This window comes from Artemia sp. Qi Xiang Cuo, chromosome 20, assembly GCF_049724085.1.
Source record: "Artemia sp. Qi Xiang Cuo chromosome 20, ASM4972408v1, whole genome shotgun sequence".
In the NCBI taxonomy this organism is placed as follows: Eukaryota; Metazoa; Arthropoda; class Branchiopoda; order Anostraca; family Artemiidae; genus Artemia; species Artemia sp. Qi Xiang Cuo.
Window position 1 is genome coordinate 19,123,291 of NC_142813.1, and position 18,180 is coordinate 19,141,470.

An 18,180-nucleotide genomic window follows, 5' to 3' on the forward strand; every position below is an offset into this window, starting at 1 on the left:
ATCCACAGTTTATTTTTCGTGTTAATACACTGGAGCAGTTCATGACTAATCCAAGGGCTTATGGGTTGATTTTTCCATCCCGTCTTCCTTGAACGCTTTTCACAACGGCAATGCGTATATATTCTCATGAAAATGTTATGAAATTCCTCAAATCCTGAATTAACATCATCTGTATTCATAACACTTTCCCAGGATGTGCTCTCCAGATTTTGATTAAGAGTCTTCAAGTTCTCGTCATTCAGTTTCCAGGTAGCGAATCCCTGCTTAATTAAAGCATTAGGCTTTAGATATTTATGCTGTATTTTGAAATTTGTAAGCAGAGGGAAGTGATCTGAAGTGTCGGATAGAAGAACTGAGGCTGATGTTGGAGGCAGAGTCAAAAAAATGTTGTCAATCAGTGAGTGGGAAGTGGCAGTTACTCGGATTGGAATCGTCGTCGAGGGGTACATATTCGAAGCAGACATTATACTAAGCAGATATGTCGCACCGGAAGATAGAGGAATAGTAAGATTGATGTTGAAGTCCCCCATTAAGATAGCTTCATTCTCTTGTTTCTCTAGATGATCCGATATTTGGCTTAAGTTTTCCAAGAATGAAGAAACAGATCCTGCCGGTGGGCGGTATACTTCTCCAACTGTAAATTTTTTCTGTGAAGGTAAACATATTTCCAGGAAAAGTGATTCATAGATTCCTTCTATATTCCGGGTTATTTCTTTGTTCCCAAATGCATTTTCTGTTCCCAAATGCATGCATTCGTCTGGACACTTCATCCACTGAGCCGTCTTTGATTTCTTGGTTTCCAACCAAAGTTTGATCCCTTTTTGGATCAGACGCGTTTCCGCTATTTTCTCACTCGCTACTTTTGAATTTCGTAGCATATAACCAAGTGATAAAAGTTCTTTGCGTCGTTTCCTGAGATCAGCTGGCAAGTCAACAAGTGGTTTTTCGCTGGTTCATCCGTATTTGTTATATTGTGTAAGTGTTTGGTCAGCGACATTTATTACTTATCTACTGCCACTGAGGGTTCTACAAAATAATGCTGTTCGTGTTTTATCTGGAATGCAAGGTTGTGACTGGGTTCGAAGGCAATACGACGGTATTAAGATTATGCCACTTTTTGGCCTAGTTAAGTTTTACACGGCATTATTCATGTTTAAAAGTTTTAATAACCTGCTACCTGCATGTTTCTCGATTGCATTTACCGAAGCTAAACATAGGTATGAGACAAGAAATGCCCATTCAATACGAACCCTGTTCCCTGTAACAACAAGGTCTACGTTTTCTATCCGTTTTTATGGCCCGGCTGTCTGGAACAAACTTCCCGAGGAGGTAAAAAATAAGACAGATCTGGATGATTTTCGAAATTCCCTCAGAGTAAGCTGTTTCTATCAATATGGAAGATTTTAGTGGTTGTGTGTAGAGAATGATTGGTTGAATGTTGTTGGTGAGAGGTTTGTTTGGGTTTTGAATGGATGAGTGATTTATTTCCCTTTTTTATTTATTTTTTTTTCTCCTCTCTTTTTGTGAATGTTGTGAGTTGTGTTGCGTTGTTTGCGTGGATGATTCTCAAGTTCCCACTTTTTTGTTGGAGGGGGGGGGAGAGGGAGGCGAGAGAAGATATTTATTTGTTTTTTGGGTTGGACCCTTTTTGGGTTATATTAGGGTCCGAGGAAATAAATGATAATAATAGAAAATATTATATATATTTTTTAAAGTGTTTTTCTTTTTTTTCGGGTTTTGTCCGGCATGCAGTAATGCATTGGATTGTGTTTTTTTAAATGAGATGCTTGTTTATTTATTTATTGTAACCCGTTTGTAAATAAAAAAAAAAAATAAAAAAAAAATAACAGATACGCTAAAACCGGTTTTTTTTCAGTTTACCACACTCTTTCATTATTTCTGACCGATCAAAATTTTCAAGGCTAGCGAAAATCGGATCAGCGGACTTTTTTCGTTGCGCGCTGTTTCTCAATGTTGGACCGCTAGAGCCAGACGACTCGGCATTTGACGGTTTCCTCGAAATTCTGTATACCACATTCATCCTCATCTCATTCGCGGTAGCTATTCCGAGTTTTGATTTGAAGAAACCAACTACTTTCTGACGGAGATCTTCGCCATCTGAAGATTCTAGACCGTGGATAACAAGATTGTTTCTTCTCGAGTATATTTCTGACCGAAGAGCGGTCAATTTAACTCTTAAAAGATTGGATCTGAGCAACCTGTTTTCTGACCATAGAAGTTTATTTTACTGCTGAAGCCTTGCGATTTTCTGAAGGACTTCATCCGTTTGGTCATCAAAATATTGTTGTGTCAGTGCCATAATTGTCAACTATTATACAACTAAGCCTTCAAACATTTTCAAAAAAACATAGAGTAATACTTACCCGCAGGGGCCCCTGTATGGTAGTAGAACCGACTATCACTCGGGCTCGCTTTCAGGAAATGCATTGTTTGAGAAATTCTAATTTGACTTTTCTCCGACCAGCGTTAGTGAACTATCCAATCAGTAATTATCCAATCTCAAATTCACCAAAAACTTCAAGAAAAATATCCACTTCTCGCCAAAAGTCTATCACCAACGAATTAATTGATGAAATTCTGGTGTTTAATGTAAAAAAAAAAATCCGTACATTACTTTTCTTGTAGAGTAAACTAGAGATCTACTTTTTTCCATTGCTCTCTACTCAATTTAATATCCTTCTTTACTGTTTGCACTATTACTGTTTTAATTTAAAGACATCTGTTGTTAATTTTTTGCCTTTTCTTCTGCATCCTTTATGCTTAAAATTTTTTATGTTTGAGAAAAAATTGCAGGTGTGTGATCTGTGAAACAAGTATTGTAGATTGTGCTACCCAATACCCAGCTACTAGTTTCTCGTTAGCTCTGGAAAAGACCCAACCCAGGTATAGTCGTTTTTTTTCCCGTTTTGTGAAACGTGATTTGTTCGCGCGCGCAAGTTGTGGACGGTTTATTACTTTTTTTTTTTGGGTTTATAAAAACCCCAAAACCGATCTTATAGGGAGGGAATCTTCTTATGTGTAAAGGCATGATTTCATGGCTAAATAGATAACTTTTTTCTTAGGAGAGGAATGCCAACTTAGTGTATATGCTTGAAGAGAGCTCCTCTTCATCTGAAAAAAGAATTCAAGATCTTGAGAAGAGACTATCTGAGAAAACATTGGAATGTGAACGACTTCGTATTGAAAAAGAAGAAAAGCTGACATCACTATCAGACAGAGCTTTGATGGAGCTGGAAAGAGAAAAAGAAAAAGCATCCGAAGTAAGACCATTTTTACTAAATATTGTGGGTCTTGAATTGATGTAGATATTGACATTTTGTTTCAAAATGTTAAATTAAAAAGATTTCATATTAGGTTATAATTTAATATTCCATTTAAATACTGTTAAAGGTTAGTAGCAATTTGACATCCTATGTTGGGAATTCACCATCTATAATTTGCTAATGCAAAAATATCAAAAGCAATGCAGAAGAATTTGTAGGTGAAGAAAGATAAAACGAATGCTATAGTCTGATGCGTCAAATTTATTTCTGGGAAAGTATTAAACTTGAAAATACAAATAAAAAGTGAATTAAACGAACCGTTTAGTAAATTACGGGGAGATTCTAAAAATCTTAGTATGTAGGGGACGTGTGCTTCCCTTCTCTTTACATGCATGTCTGTAGTACCGCACGCTTTTTCAGAGATGACAGCTGTAAAAGGCTGCTTTCTAATTACAGTGAAAAGCTGTTCCTGAAGCTACTTGATTACATGTAGCCTACGTCTGAAGTACCGCACGCTTTTTCAGAGATGACAGCTCTAAAAGGCTGCTTTCTAATTACAGTGAAAAGCTGTTCCTGAAGCTACTTGATTACATGTACCTAACGTCTGAAGTACCGCACGCTTTTTCAGAGATGACAGCTCTAAAAGGCTGCTTTCTAATTACAGTGAAAAGCTGTTCCTTAAGCTACTTGATTACATGTAGCTAACGTCTGAAGTACCGCACGCTTTTTCAGAGATGACAGCTCTAAAAGGTTGCTTTCTAATTACAGTGAAAAGCTGTTCCTGAAGCTACTTGATTACATGTAGCTAACATCCTTTTAAGTCGGTTCTTTTGTGATGCCCATTAATGTTTATGATTTTTCTAAAGCCAAGTTACTGCTACGAGCACACAGCTGTAACTTGGACCAGTAGGACAAGATGTTTAAGTAATTGTGTTAGTTAGTTTCACATATATCCGCAATGTATCCGCATTCACTGATCCAACTATTTGATATTATTTGGAGTTTTTTTTTTAGAATGACCTAAATTTGCTCTACAAAATAGACACACTTTCCTGTTTCTGCATATATCTGGTAAATTTTCACCATATATTTGAATCTTAAGAAATGCAAAGCGAATTTTGAAGATTTCATTCGGTAGATAGATAACGCTAAATTTCAGCTACCGAAAAGCGCTAGAATTGTTGTTTTATGTTTAAGTACAAAAATATCATGTCAAATGGAGAATCTGAAGATCAGTTTCGCTTTATATTGTACGCTACATCGTAACTCTATTAAATAAATGAATTAAAATTAAGTTGTTATAAATTATGAACGGGAATTTATTCAAAAGATTACTAAGATAGATCAACCCTGCAGGAGCACAGTGGTTTGATGCTATCCTTGGCAATACGGGATCTATCCCTGTGTGGCTAGGTCTAGAGATAGGTTGCTACTTGTCCCTCTTTAAAAAGACCAGGCAGTTGCTTATATGCCAGCAAGGGCTCTTGAGGAGCTTTATCTATTTATGTCTTTAAGATAGATGAATCTAAATAGAGATATCTAATGAGGGTGAAATTTACGGCAAACAACAATACCTCATATTGTGTAGATACATCCTTTTTACAACCTGGATACACGTAGTATCTTATGATTTTATTCAACATCCCCTTCAACATTCCTTGAAAGTTTCAACATCATACTCTTAGCTATTCCTGAGATATTGCTGGTACACTATTTTGACAACCTGAATCCACATAGTATCTTTTGACATGGGTTAACATCCTCTCTGCATTCCCTGAAAGTTTCAACTTAATAACCTTGACCGTCTCTGAGGTATTCCAGATATGCCCTCTTGACAATCTAGACAAAAATAATTTCTTTTTTGTTTTGTTCAATATCACCCTTAACGTACCCGAAAAGCTTCAACTAAATACACTCAACTATTCCTAAGATATGGCAGGTCTGCTTTCTTTACAACCTGGACGCATATAGTGAATTGTAATGTAGTTCCAGATCCGCCTCAAATGATTATAGTTCCTAATCATCTTTTACTGTTGACCTCTTGCTCCTTATAACCCAGTTTCGCTTCACCTTTAGAATAGATGGTAAATTTAGCTAAAATACTAGCAATTATAGTTATAAATACAAAAATACTTTAATCTCTTGCAGAATTAGACTTTAAAGATATTACGCCTTTGTGTTGCTCCAGCGGCGTAGCCCCAGCATTTTTATTGGGTGCGGAGAGGTAAGAGGGATCTGCATCTGGAGATTTCATGTGGGCTACATAACAATTTTTGGTACTTACGTGCTATAGCGGCCATACTTTGTTCTTGATCTGTAATCAAAACCGTGTTGTGTATCTACTCGGAGATGATCAGCTTAGCCTGAGTAAGATGAACGGTAACTATGCACGTATATCTTAATTAAATATTTAATATATGGAAGTGGTTAGGTATTTAATACAATGTGTTCTGGACGGCCTGCTTTTCATGATTCCCTGTTGTATTTTCCATAATTTTGCTACTGGTTCAGCAAGAAATGGTTGGTTCAGCTTGTTTTTAAATCTTAATTTTTGTCATTTTTTACTTTTCATTAATTCTTATCGGTCATGTTCTATTTTTTCGAGTAACACTGGGTTTATTAAAAAAAAAAAAGTATACATCATCGATTCCCTGAAGCATTTGATTGGTGACAAGCCTGAATTTCACAATTAACTTGACACGTCAAATGTCGGCTAATCGTGGTTGAATTGGTGCCTGCAATCTAGTAAGAGATGAATCTCGACCAATAGTAACCGGAAAATAGTTATTCTGAAACCAAATCGGATTGAGACAAAAAGTACCCCGTTGGAAACGTCATGGCTGAAAACCCAAGACATGAAACTTTCAATCTCCTGACTTGCAGTCACTTGTGCGTCCTCTATTTTTTTCCTTCTCTGCTAGCAGAGTACTGAAAATTAGTTATTCTGAATAGTTAATAGAATAACTAAAATAGTTATTCTGAATAGAATAACTAAAATAGTTATTCTGAAACCAAATCGGATTGAGACAAAAAGTACCCCGTTGGAAACGTCATGGCTGAAAACCCAAGACATGAAACTTTCAATCTCCTGACTTGCAGTCACTTGTGCGTCCTCTATTTTTTTCCTTCTCTGCTAGCAGAGTACTGAAAATTCATAGAGCGATTTTCAAAGGCTCATGTTACAGGAATAGCTATATCTTGTGCCTTTTGTAATTAAATAAACAGAACACTTCGGAATATTTCAATAGGGATGCTTCAAGCTCAACATTTGTGTTTTAGTGGTTTAGATATATCATGGATGGCATTTTCTTTCCAGATGGAAACAAGAATAAAAGAGCAATATACAACCAAATTTGAAGAATTAAGAAACGAGTACGAAAGGAATTTGGATAGAATGGAGACAAGGTTCAATGAAGTAGAAGGAGACAATAAAGCTCTTCAGGATCAGAGTCAGAGATTTGAGCTTAGCCTCAGAGATGCTCAAGTTTGTTTTTATAATTCTTATTAAAAGAGTAAGGTGAAGTTCCTGCTGCCGGCATAACACCTTTTCATCTGTGCCTGCTCCCTCTCTCCAAAACACAAAGCTCTCTTTAAGTGTTCTTTAGCACCGCTAAAATTTTTGCATTTCTTTGGGGGGGGGGGAGGGAGGGGGTGTAGCCGAATTGTTCACTGATAATATCCACATTGGGAAGACTAAAATCAAATGTTGACATTGTTTATGTTAAAGTTGCTAATTTTTAAATTTCCAGTATTTCCACTTGGCAGTATTATATACTTCTTGAATTTCAGTAGATTGTCAGCCAAATAATGTTTTTTCAAAGTAGATGCTGCTGGTAGTTGGTCCATTACCTGGTATTTATTGAAAGAAGAGTTTTTGCCTTCTTGCTTCCACTGCTATGATGGAAAAGTGTCTATTTGCTTCCTAATTTTATTGTATTTTTCAAAATTGTGTTCAATTCACTGTTCTATTGACTTTTTACCAAAAGATGTTATTTTTGTTCTATTTAGCCCGGATCCCATCCTTTTACTTCCTCCACAACTTTTTCTCAAAATTATTATACTGAGCTCTTACTTTTTCGGGAGGGGGGATAAGTTTATTCTTATCTCTCTTTTTTTAATGAATATAATCTACCACTGCCCTATTGCCAAAATAGTATAGATTCAACGTAAAGGGCTATGCAGGAAATATCCAAGCGTTGTAAAAATTGCGTTTAGGAACAAAGAGTATAGGAACTTCTAGGAGTGGGAAATGGCGCTAGTCTTGACAAAAAAAATAAAATAAAACTACCAACGTCATCAAGTGTTTGATGACACTTGCTATTTTTAAGCTCTCTGATCATTTTCTGTCGGGAACTGAGATCAGACGCCCTAATTTTATCAGTTACACTAACTAAATTAACCATTCTGATTGTTACACTAGAAAAAAGTCAAGTATCGCCAAACGCTAGATGGCATTGATAGTTCTTTTTGCAACACTAGGACTAGTTCTCACTTTTATAAGTTACCCACACTCTTTGTTGAGGAATTTAAGCTCTGATATGTCTACTGAAGAAAAAATGAATTACATACGGACATTATGGGGATTTTTGTTAAATTTATTATAGCCCAAAGGGTTGAAGATCTCTGACTTTCAATTGAGCACGAAAAGAACGTTTTTATGGCCACACTCGACCCAGGAGGTTTTTCTAAATAGACAATAGACTGACAGTACTACTTTTTGGTGACCTAACTTAACTTTATCTGTTGAATCATTTAAACTACTAAACTGAATTTCCCCCTAAAATTTAGACCCTTTCTCAAAAATTATTTGGAAGTTTAGAAATATACTTTTAACTTTTTAATGGCCATATATACATCCCCTCCTAAAAAGAATTGGCTATGGTATGTGTTATTTTACTAGATAAAAGTAAATGATCTTAATTGTTTTTGCATACCAACATGAGTTACAACTCTTAATGCTTGTCACAATCAGTGTCTTCAGATGTGAAATAAAATAATCTAGTTCCTACAATTTCTTCAATTGATTGTGCAAATGTAAATGATAAGCATACTACTACCACCACTACTAACAACTCATCGCAGTACCTAGCTGCCTGAGACCAACGCAGCTACGCACGCTCCTCCCCCATCCCAATCTATTCAAAGCCTCCTTTTTTACACCCTCCCAGGAAGTTCTCATTTCCCTTGAATCCTCCTTTTTGACTTCCTCCAATCCCAGCCGCGGACGACCTGCTTTCCGTTTAGCCCTAGACGGTTGGCCGAAAAGGACACTTTTTACATTAATGAAAAAAAAATCAAACGAATTTACTGAAAAAATGTGCATTGTCAGTTTAATGTACATATGCTGATATTTATTCCTTAAAATATTAGTTAATTTTTTATTTCTCAAAGTAATGAAAATGAAAACATTAAAAATGATTTTGTTCAGTAAACTACTACTTATATTCTGGCTTTTAGGAAGCATAGGGGTTTAGAACCCTACTCATATTAATTTCTGCTCGTTTTGAGTTTGAGTCTGTTGTTTATTTCAATTTCTGTTTGTGTTTGGTTTTGTTCATTTATTGATACTGATTTATGGTAGTTGTATGCTTGGTACATTATTTGGTTCTATTTTTTTTTTTTTTTTGGTTTAAAAGAGTTCTTTACTTTTTTTGTAAAACTTTTTGGAAATTTTTTTTTAATTAATTTCTGTTCGTTTTATATTTACATAGTTTTTTTTCAGGGAAAAAGACTGAGCCTCTTCTAAAGTTAAACAACCATTCCTTCCATAAATACCTTTATAACTTACAACCCTTGCCTCTAATCTTTGGGGTTTGTTTCAACCCCAAAAGCCTTGTTATATGATATTTAGACTATTTTGAATAGAATGGTCATGTCAAAATTTCTATTAGACGCATTTCGGGACAATATGACGTGTGTGTGTGTGTGTGGGGGGGGGGGTAGCTGCTCTCCGATCCCTTTGACTCTTAAAAAGAGCACTGGAGCATCTGATTACCTATCCAATGAGCCCCCTCCGAAGTTTATAAGACCATGCTTTCTATAGAAACCTTATATGCCCCCAGGAAATGATGGGCGTGGGGGGCATTTGCCCTCTGATCACTTTTGACTAATGAAAAAGCCACTAATCCTTTCAATTTCCGATCGAATGACCCCTTTTTTAAGCTTCTACGACAAATCTTTCTATAAAAACCTCATATGCCCCATGGGCATAATTTCGACCCTTATCCCGAGGGCTATGGGGGGAGGGTTGTCATCCTGAAAACTTAATTTCCAGGCTTTCAACTACGTGGCACAAAATGGCAATATCAAAATGTTGATCGGAAATGTTTGGGGAAAAGATGGACGTGGGGGGGGGGGGGTTGTGATTCTCCCTCTGATTGCTTTTGACTATTATAAAAGCCAATAGCCCTCTCAATTTCCAATGACGTTTTTACGACAACGCTTTCTATAAAAAACCTTATATGCCCCCAAGGCATAATTCACAACCTTAGCCCTGACGGCTGTGGGTGAGAGGTGTTTGTCGTATTCAAAGACATAGTTTTCAGACCCTTCAACTACGTTCAACAAAATGGCTATATCAAAATGTGTATCGGAAGGGTTTGGGGAAATGATGGGCGTGGGGGGGGGGGGCATTCGCCCTCCGATTGCTTTTTACTATTAATAAGGTCACTAGCCCTCTAAATTCCCAATTGAATGAACCCTTTTTGAAGTTTTTATGACAACGCTTTCTATAGAAAAAAACCTTATATGCCCCCAGGGCATAACTTACAACCTTTGCCCTGGGGTTGTAGGGGGTTTGTTATCCTCGAGGACATAAAGCCCGGATCATTCGCCTATACTGTACAAAATGGCCATCAGAAAATGTTGATTGGATATTTTCGGGGAGATGGTGGGCGTGAAAGAATGATCTGCTACCCCGCAATACTAGTCGACTATTGCACAGAACAACAATCCTTCCAATTTTAAATTGAAAGGACTCTTTTTGGAGTTTCTACGACAACACTTTCTATAAAAATATTATATGCCCTCAAGGCATAACTTACAACCCTTGCCCTGAGGGTTGTGGGGGGGGGGTGTCATCCTCAAAGACATAATTTCCAGAACTTGAAACTGCGTTGAACAAATTGACTATATTAAAACTTTGATTGGATGTTTTTGGGGACATTGTCGGCGTGAGAGGGGGATAAGTTGCCCTTCAATCACTTTTGACTATTAAAAAGGGCACTAGCCCTTTACCCCGAAGGCTGTGGCGTGGGTTGTCATCTTCAAAGACCTAATTTCCAAAACTTTCAACCACGTTGAAAAAATGGCTATCTCAAAGTTTTGATTGGGTGCGTTTGAGGAAATCGTAGGCGTGAGAGAGGGGTTAGTTGTGAAACCTTATATGCCCCCAGGGTATAACTTACAACCCTTGCCCAGAGGGCTGGGGGGTGTCCTCTTTAATGACCAATTTCCAGAACTTTCAACTACGTTGAACAAAATTGCTATCTCAACATTTTGATTGGATGTGTTTGGGGAAATGGTGGGTGTGAGAGGGGGTTAGTGACTTTTGAAGTTTCTGCGACAAAGCTTTTTATAAAAAAAACTTTATATGCCCCCAGGGCATAACTTACAACCCTTGGCCGGGGGGCTGTGGGGGGAGTGTCCTCTTCAAAGGTTAGTTGCCTTCCCATCGTTTTTGGCTATTAAAAAGGGCACTAGCCCTTCCAATTTCCAATTGAATGAACCCTTTTTGAAGTTTCTACAACAACTCCTTTGATACTAAGTGCCCTGGTCTAAAACCAGCCAAAAAATAAATAAATAATACATTGTGCCATAATCGTTCTTTACATAGGCAGCGCTAATAGTAAATCAATAGTAAGATCATTGGCTCGGTTTTTCTGTCCAACTGCTTCTTTTTTTGCTCGGCAAATTCTTGAAAGATCTAAAGCCAAACTGGCCTGCCATGACAAAAATAAAGAGAGAAAAAAGTCTCAAAATGAAGAAAACAAAGGGGACTATTGTCGTGGATTCAGTCCCTTTCGATCTTTTTATTGGCCGATGCAAGGACCTTAGTAGTTAAGAAATGCCGTTTATCCGATACAATAAAATACAGCGTTATTAAGTAAGAACTTAAGGGATTTGAAATGATTTGAGAAACGGGTTTGTTCAACTTTAAAAAGGTTTCAATTTGGAGTGTCTACGCTGCATTAACATTTCCATAATCATAGGCAGCGCGCTAGCACTGCCTAAGTAAAGAACAATGTGGTCACAATGTGTTTTTGTTTTTTTCTCCATACCCGGGCACTTCGTATCGAGAGAGTTGTCGTAGAAACTTCAAAAAGGACCCATTCGATTTGAAATTGAAGTGGCTAGTGCCCTTTTTAATAGTCGTTGGAGGGAACCTAGCCCCCCCCCCCCACGACCATTCGTTCCCCAAACACATCCAATCAAAATTTTGAGATAGCCATTTTGTTCAGGGTAGTTGATTTCCAGATAGAAAATATGTTTTTGAGGAGGACACTCCTTCACAACCCTCAGGGCAAGGGTTTTGAGTTATACCCTGGGGGCATATAAGGTTTTTATAGAAGGCGTTGTCGTAGAAACTTTAAAACAGGCTCAGTCGATTGGAAATTCAAAGGGTTAGAACCGTTTTTAATAGTCGAAAGTGAGTGAGGGGAAACTAGCCCCCCCCCGCCCATCATTCCCCCAAACACATCCAATCAAAATTTTGAGATAGCCATTTTGTTCAGGGTAGTTGATTTTCAGATAGGAAGTTTTTTTTTGAGGAGGATAATCCCTCACAACCCTCAGGGCAAGGGTTTTAAGTCATGCCCTGGGGGCATATAAGGTTTTTTATAGAAGGCGTTGTCGTAGAAACTTTAAAATGGCTCATTCGATTGGAAATTCAAAGGGATAGTGCCCTTTTTAAGAGTAGAAAGTGATTGGAGGGCAACTAGCCCCCCCGCCCCCCACGCCCATCATTCCCTCAAAGACAACTAATCAAAAATTTTAAATAACTATTTCTTTCAGTTTAGTTAATTTTCAGAGAGAAAATATATGTTTGAGGAGACACTCCCCCACAGCCCTCAGGGCAAGGGTTTTAATATATGCCCAGCGGGCATAAAAGGGTGTTATAGAAGGCGTTGTCGTAGAAACTTCAAAACAGGCTCATTCGATTGGAAATTCAAATGGCTAGTGCCCTTTTTAATAGTCGAAAGTGATTGGGGGGCAACTAGCCCCCCCCACGCCCATCATTCCCTCAAACACATCCAATCAAAATTTTGAGATAGCCATTTTGTTCAACGTTTCATATGTTCAGATAGAAATATATTTTTGAGGAGTAAACTTTCCCACAACCATCTGGCCAAGGGTGTAAAGCTATGCTCTGGTGGCCTATCTGGTTTTTACAGAAGACTTTTTTACATAAACTTTAAAACATGATCATTTGATAGTAAATTTAAAGGACTATAACCCTTTTTCACAGTCAGAAGTTATTGGAGGGCAACTAACCCCTCTCTAGTCCCCTAAATAACCCCCAACTAGCCCCCCCTGCCCATCATTCCAACAAAGACACATCCAATCAAAACTTTGAGATAGCCATTTTGTTCAACGTAGTTTTAAGTTCTGGAAATTAGGTCTTTGAGGATGACAACCTCCTCACAGCCCTTAGGACAAGGGTTGTAAATTATGCCCTGGGGGCATATAAAGTTTTTATAGAACGCGTTGTCGTAGAAACTTCGAAAAGGGCTCATTCGACTATAAATTGAAATGGCTTGTGTCCTCTTTGATAGTCGTAAGTAATTGGAAGGCAACTAAAACCCCTTCCACGCCCACCATTTTCCCAAACACATCCAATCAAATTTTAGAGATAGCCATTTTGTTCCACGCAGTTAAAGTTCAGGAAAATATACCTTTGAGCAGGACACTCCCCCCACAGTCTTCGGGGCAAGGGTTATAAGTTATGCCCTGGGAGCATATAAGTTTTTATTGAAATCTTTGTCGTAGAAACTTGAAAAAGGGTTGATTCGATTGGAAATTCAATGGTCTAGTGCTCTTTTTAATAGTCGAAATGGATTTGAGGGCAACTATCCTTCCTTTCTCGCCAACCTTTTGCCCAAAGACATTTAATTAAAATTGTTAGATAGCCATTTTGTTAAGTGTTTTGGATTTCCAGATAGAAATTATGTTTTTGAGTAGGACACTCCCCCACAGTCCTCAGGACAAGAGTTGTAAGTTATGCCCTGGGGGTATATAAGGCATTTACCGAACCCGTTGTCGTAGCAAGTTCAAAAATGACTCATTCGATAGGAAATTGAAATGGCGAGTGCCCTTTTTTATAGTCAAAAGTGATTGGAAGGCAACAAACACCTCTTCCACGCCCACCATTTCCCCAAACATATCCGATCAAAATTTTTTGATGGCAATTTTTGTTCCACGAAGTTTAATGTTCAGGAAATTTTACCTTTGAGCAGGACACTCTCCCCATAGTCTTCAGGGCAAGGGTTATAAGTTTTGCCCAAGGGGCATATAAAGTTTTTATTGAACTGGGCAACTAACCCCCCTCTCACGCCCACCATTTCCCCAAACACATGCAATCAAAATTTTGAGATATCCATTTTGTTCAATGTAGTCGGAAGTTTTGGTAATTAAATCTTTTAGGATGATAACCCCCTCAGAGTTCTCAGTACAAGGGGTGTAATTTGTACCCTGGGGGCATATAAGGTTCATATAGAAAGTTGATGTAGAAATTTCAAAAGGGGCTCAATTGATTGGAAATTGAAATTGCCCTTTTTAATAGTCGAAAGTTAGTGGAGAGTAATTAACCCCCCTCTCACGCACTCCATTTCCCCAAACACATTCAATCAAAGCTTAGAGATAGCCATTTTGTTCAGCGTAGTTGAAAGTTCTGGTAATTGTGTATTTAAGGATGACAAACCCCCGAGAGTCCCCAGGGCAAAGGGCTCATTCGATTGAAAATAGAAAGGGCTGATGCCCTTTTTAATGGTCGAAATTGATTGGAGGGAAACTAATCCCCCTCCCACGCCCACCCTCCCATTTGCCCATTTTGTTTAAAAACTAAATGTTGCCTTAAGATTAAATCAAAATGCACTGTGTTTATGCTAATTCCCAATAAGGCATCTCAGCACTATTCCAAGAACGACTGAGGGTATTATGTTCAAACTTTTGGGGCTGCTTCTGCTCTTAAAATTTAACCAAATCAAAGTAGCATAAGTGTATCCAAGCTATCAAAGAAAGTAAACAGATTTTTTTGCGAATGGTATGAAGTTTTTCATTTCAGGTCAACTAGAGGAGGTATGAAACTAAATTAACACTACTATTTGTGTCCAGATTTTTAATAGGGTATATGTTGTTAAAAATTGCTGAAATTTTTTTTCCAGCATACAAATAGCAGGCCAAACTATAAATTCTTAAAAAAACGAAAAGATTTAAAGTATTATTTTCTTCTTCTCCGAAAAGACTAAGTGAAAATAAAACGAGCAGAAATTAGTTAAAAAAAACTTTTTCCACAAATTTACTTTTTCAAAGAAAAGTAAAAAACTCCATTAAACAAAAATGAGCAAAAATAAAATTAAATATTCTACCAAGCGTGAAACTAACACAAATCAGCATCGAAAAATAAATGAAACCCAAAACGAACAGAAATTACAATAAATAACCAAGTCAAGCTCAAAACGAGCAGAAATCTATCATGAGCTGGGCTTAAAACCCCCTATCCCATCCCAAGGCCAGAACATAATTTGCACTTTACACAAAAAAATACAAATGAATGTGCATTGCCAGTTTAATATACATATATTGATATTTAGTAATCAAAATCTTAATATTATTTGATTTATTACAGTTATAAAAGTAAAAACATTTATATTTTTTTCAGTAAAGTTGAGACGAAACTAGTAGGAAAGAGTTTCAGGTTCGAGTCCGATTCTGGTCTAAGAAAGTGAAATGGATTGTCAGTCATCATTTAGCTACCTATTTCATTGGTTCCGAAAAAGCAAAAGATTTAAAACGTGAGCTTGTGAGGGCAATTGATCAAGCAAATTTAAGCCTCAAAAACCTTCTTATGATGGGGAGTGACGGACCATTCGTTAATAAGAAAGTTTGGCGCTTGATGAGCACTTTTAAGTTCAAATAACTAGAGATCAAAGCAAATGATTGTTAGATATCGGGACATGCAGAATCCATGCTTTTCAATTTTGCAGAATCCGTGATTGGAAACCAACCACCCGGGGGGGGGGAGGGGGGTATTTTCTGGGATGGGTGGGGAATCGCCTACAGGTTGTTGCATGAAATAAATATAGGCAGTAAAACAAACCGTTAATGGTAAATTTACGTACCACACGGTACACAGCTTCTGGTGCTGCAAAACTTTGCTTTATTAGCTGGTTGTCCGGGTTTCAACATCGATTATATTTCTTTGACTTATTGCACATTACTGACAAAGAAAACTGAATTCTTTGTCATTACTGACAACAGTTCAATAACACCTTTTCTGGAATATCTATTTATTCACTCCCTGTATCAGGCAGTTAGCAGTTAGCTTCCCGACTAGATATGGAAAAGGTCAAAACTCTTCACTACTTGATCTTCTGCTAGTAAAGAACCAAGAATCTAAATTGAATACTGACCCCCATCCACCATATGCAGGAAGCGATCACACTGCCATAGGTTGTAGTTTAAGATTGTTCCTATATAGATTAAAATTTAAGAAACATGTGTATACCGATTACAGTCTTATTCATCATGAATTGGCCCAATGCATTTGATCTTTTATTGAATGTAATGCTGGGGGGGGGGGGGTAAACACCTAGACCCGTAGACAGTGACAGGGCGAAAGGAATCCCCATTAACAGACATAAAAAAGGAGAAATAAGTCTGGCTTTAATGGTTTGTGACGTCCAATTTTTTTTTGTTTGTGACAGCGAAACATAGCTTTTTTCTGAATCATCTTGAGAGACATTTATATCATGACTTTAAAGAACATATAATTCCAATAAGATTGAACATGTAAAGATTCTAACTTGTATTTTACCCAATAATATTGCCTCATATTTGTAGAATACTGAAAAACTGAGTACGGTGGTTCAATTGCACGAGGGTTCAATTGTACGAGGGTTGAGTTACAATAGGGTTGAGTTGCACGGGGGGTTCTGTTAAATGGAATTGAGTTACACAGGGACTGGGTTGTACGAGGGTTCAGTTACAGGGGTTGCGTTACATTGTGGTTTAGTTGCAATGGAGCCACTCTAAGGGCATATCTATTTCTTATCTAGGTCAGTAATTTAAACTCCGGTACTTATGTCATAAAGCCACCCTACTCAAGTCCTTCATCTGAGAAAAATCGGTTTCTTGATGTGTCCAATAAAAAAACAAGTTTTCTCAACTGAAAGTAAGGAGCAACATTAAAACTTAAAGCGAACTGAAATTATTGTATTTTAGTACTCTTAAAAAAAGCTTCTTATTGTTCTAATTAAACAAACCTAGCGTTTTAGGAGTCGTTCTTAAGGAAATGGGACAAGAATCAAGTTTCAGCTTACGGAGCCAGGTGTTGAGGAGGAGCAACCCTTGTTACATGCGTAACAATTCTTGTTTGTTTCAAGTTTTAATGTTGTATTTTAATTTCACCTGAAAAACCTTGTTTTTCATTTAGTTTCAAATCGTTTTTTTTTTTAAATAATGCCAGGAAACAGGGCTCCAGCTTCACGAAAAAATCCAGTCAAATACCCTTAACATCTCAACGCGTAAAATTGAGTCGCCAAAGAAAAAGCAAGCCATAATAAGGATTTCGTATAGGAATTCTGGCAAATTTCCCCAGTTTAAAATTTTCCCTGAAATATTCACCCCCTAGAAGCTTCCCTCCCCATGGATAATTCTTCCCATGGTAAAACACATCAGCAGCAAATTCATCCCCCCCCCCCACCCAAAAAATGTATACTTCCCAATAACAAATACTATAAATAAACAATGGGCAAATTTTTATAACTTAAAGACCTTTCCTCAGGAGTTATAGGAGGTCATGATATCTCCAAAGGCAAAGTTATTTGGCCTTTCAACCATGCTGAACAAAATGACTATTTCAAAATTTTGATCCGACAATTTTTGATGTTACTATTTTTCTCCATGACCACACTGCCTTTTCTATGACGAAATCAATAAGAGTTCCAAATAGGGATTGGTCCTTTTATTATACAGTGAAACAAAAATATAAAACAAAGACTCTAAATATTTCGATGGCACAGTCGGTCATCATCATCAGTAGAGTTACTAACATATAAAAATTAAAACAAACTGTATTTATACTAAAAAAAATAATCACTTCAGGGTCAAAGCAAGTTACCGGTCCATTGACTTAAAAAGTTCACTAACTGTTCTTGAGTTTTGTAATACTGCGTTGAAGGTGGACAGACCAACTTTAGAATCAGCAATATTTCATTTGCTATTAGAAGAACAAAATGACAAATTTAGCACCTATAGATTCAGCATTATTTCATTTTTATTAAGAAGAATGTTCAACTCAGTATTACAGAATTTAAGAACAGTTAGTGAAATTTCTAAGTCAATGGACCAGTAACTTGCTTTGACCTACAATTTTGAAGAAAATTGTACCACCTTTATTCAACTGAGTATTACAAAACTCAAGAACAGTTAATGAACTTTTTAAGTCAATGGACCGGTAACTTGCTTTGACCCGGAAGGGATTATTTTGCTTAGTATAAATACAGTTTGTTTTAATTTTGATATGTTAGTAGGAGACCAGCTCACCTTCACCACGGCCCATGTTCGTCATTTCAAAATTACTCGAACACATAGCGTTCAAAACCCAGGAAACTTTGCCAATGGAAGAGCCATCTACTAGCGATACTTTATTAGTGCAGAGAATTGCCTTCAGTTTTAA

General features: G+C 37.2%; 1 protein-coding gene across 4 annotated transcripts in view; it reads left to right on the forward strand.

Moving 5' to 3' along the window:
* The window catches only part of LOC148939969 (spindle assembly abnormal protein 6 homolog), a 98,437-nt gene that overhangs the window by 30,427 nt on the left and 49,830 nt on the right, over nucleotides 1–18,180 (forward strand). For all 4 annotated transcript variants that reach the window (XM_089105958.1, XM_089105956.1, XM_089105959.1 and 1 more), the window contains 2 exons: nucleotides 3,084–3,281; nucleotides 6,601–6,768. In XM_089105958.1, coding sequence (XP_088962084.1) covers nucleotides 3,084–3,281; nucleotides 6,601–6,768 — 366 coding nt within the window. The remainder of the gene's footprint in view (nucleotides 1–3,083; nucleotides 3,282–6,600; nucleotides 6,769–18,180) is intronic.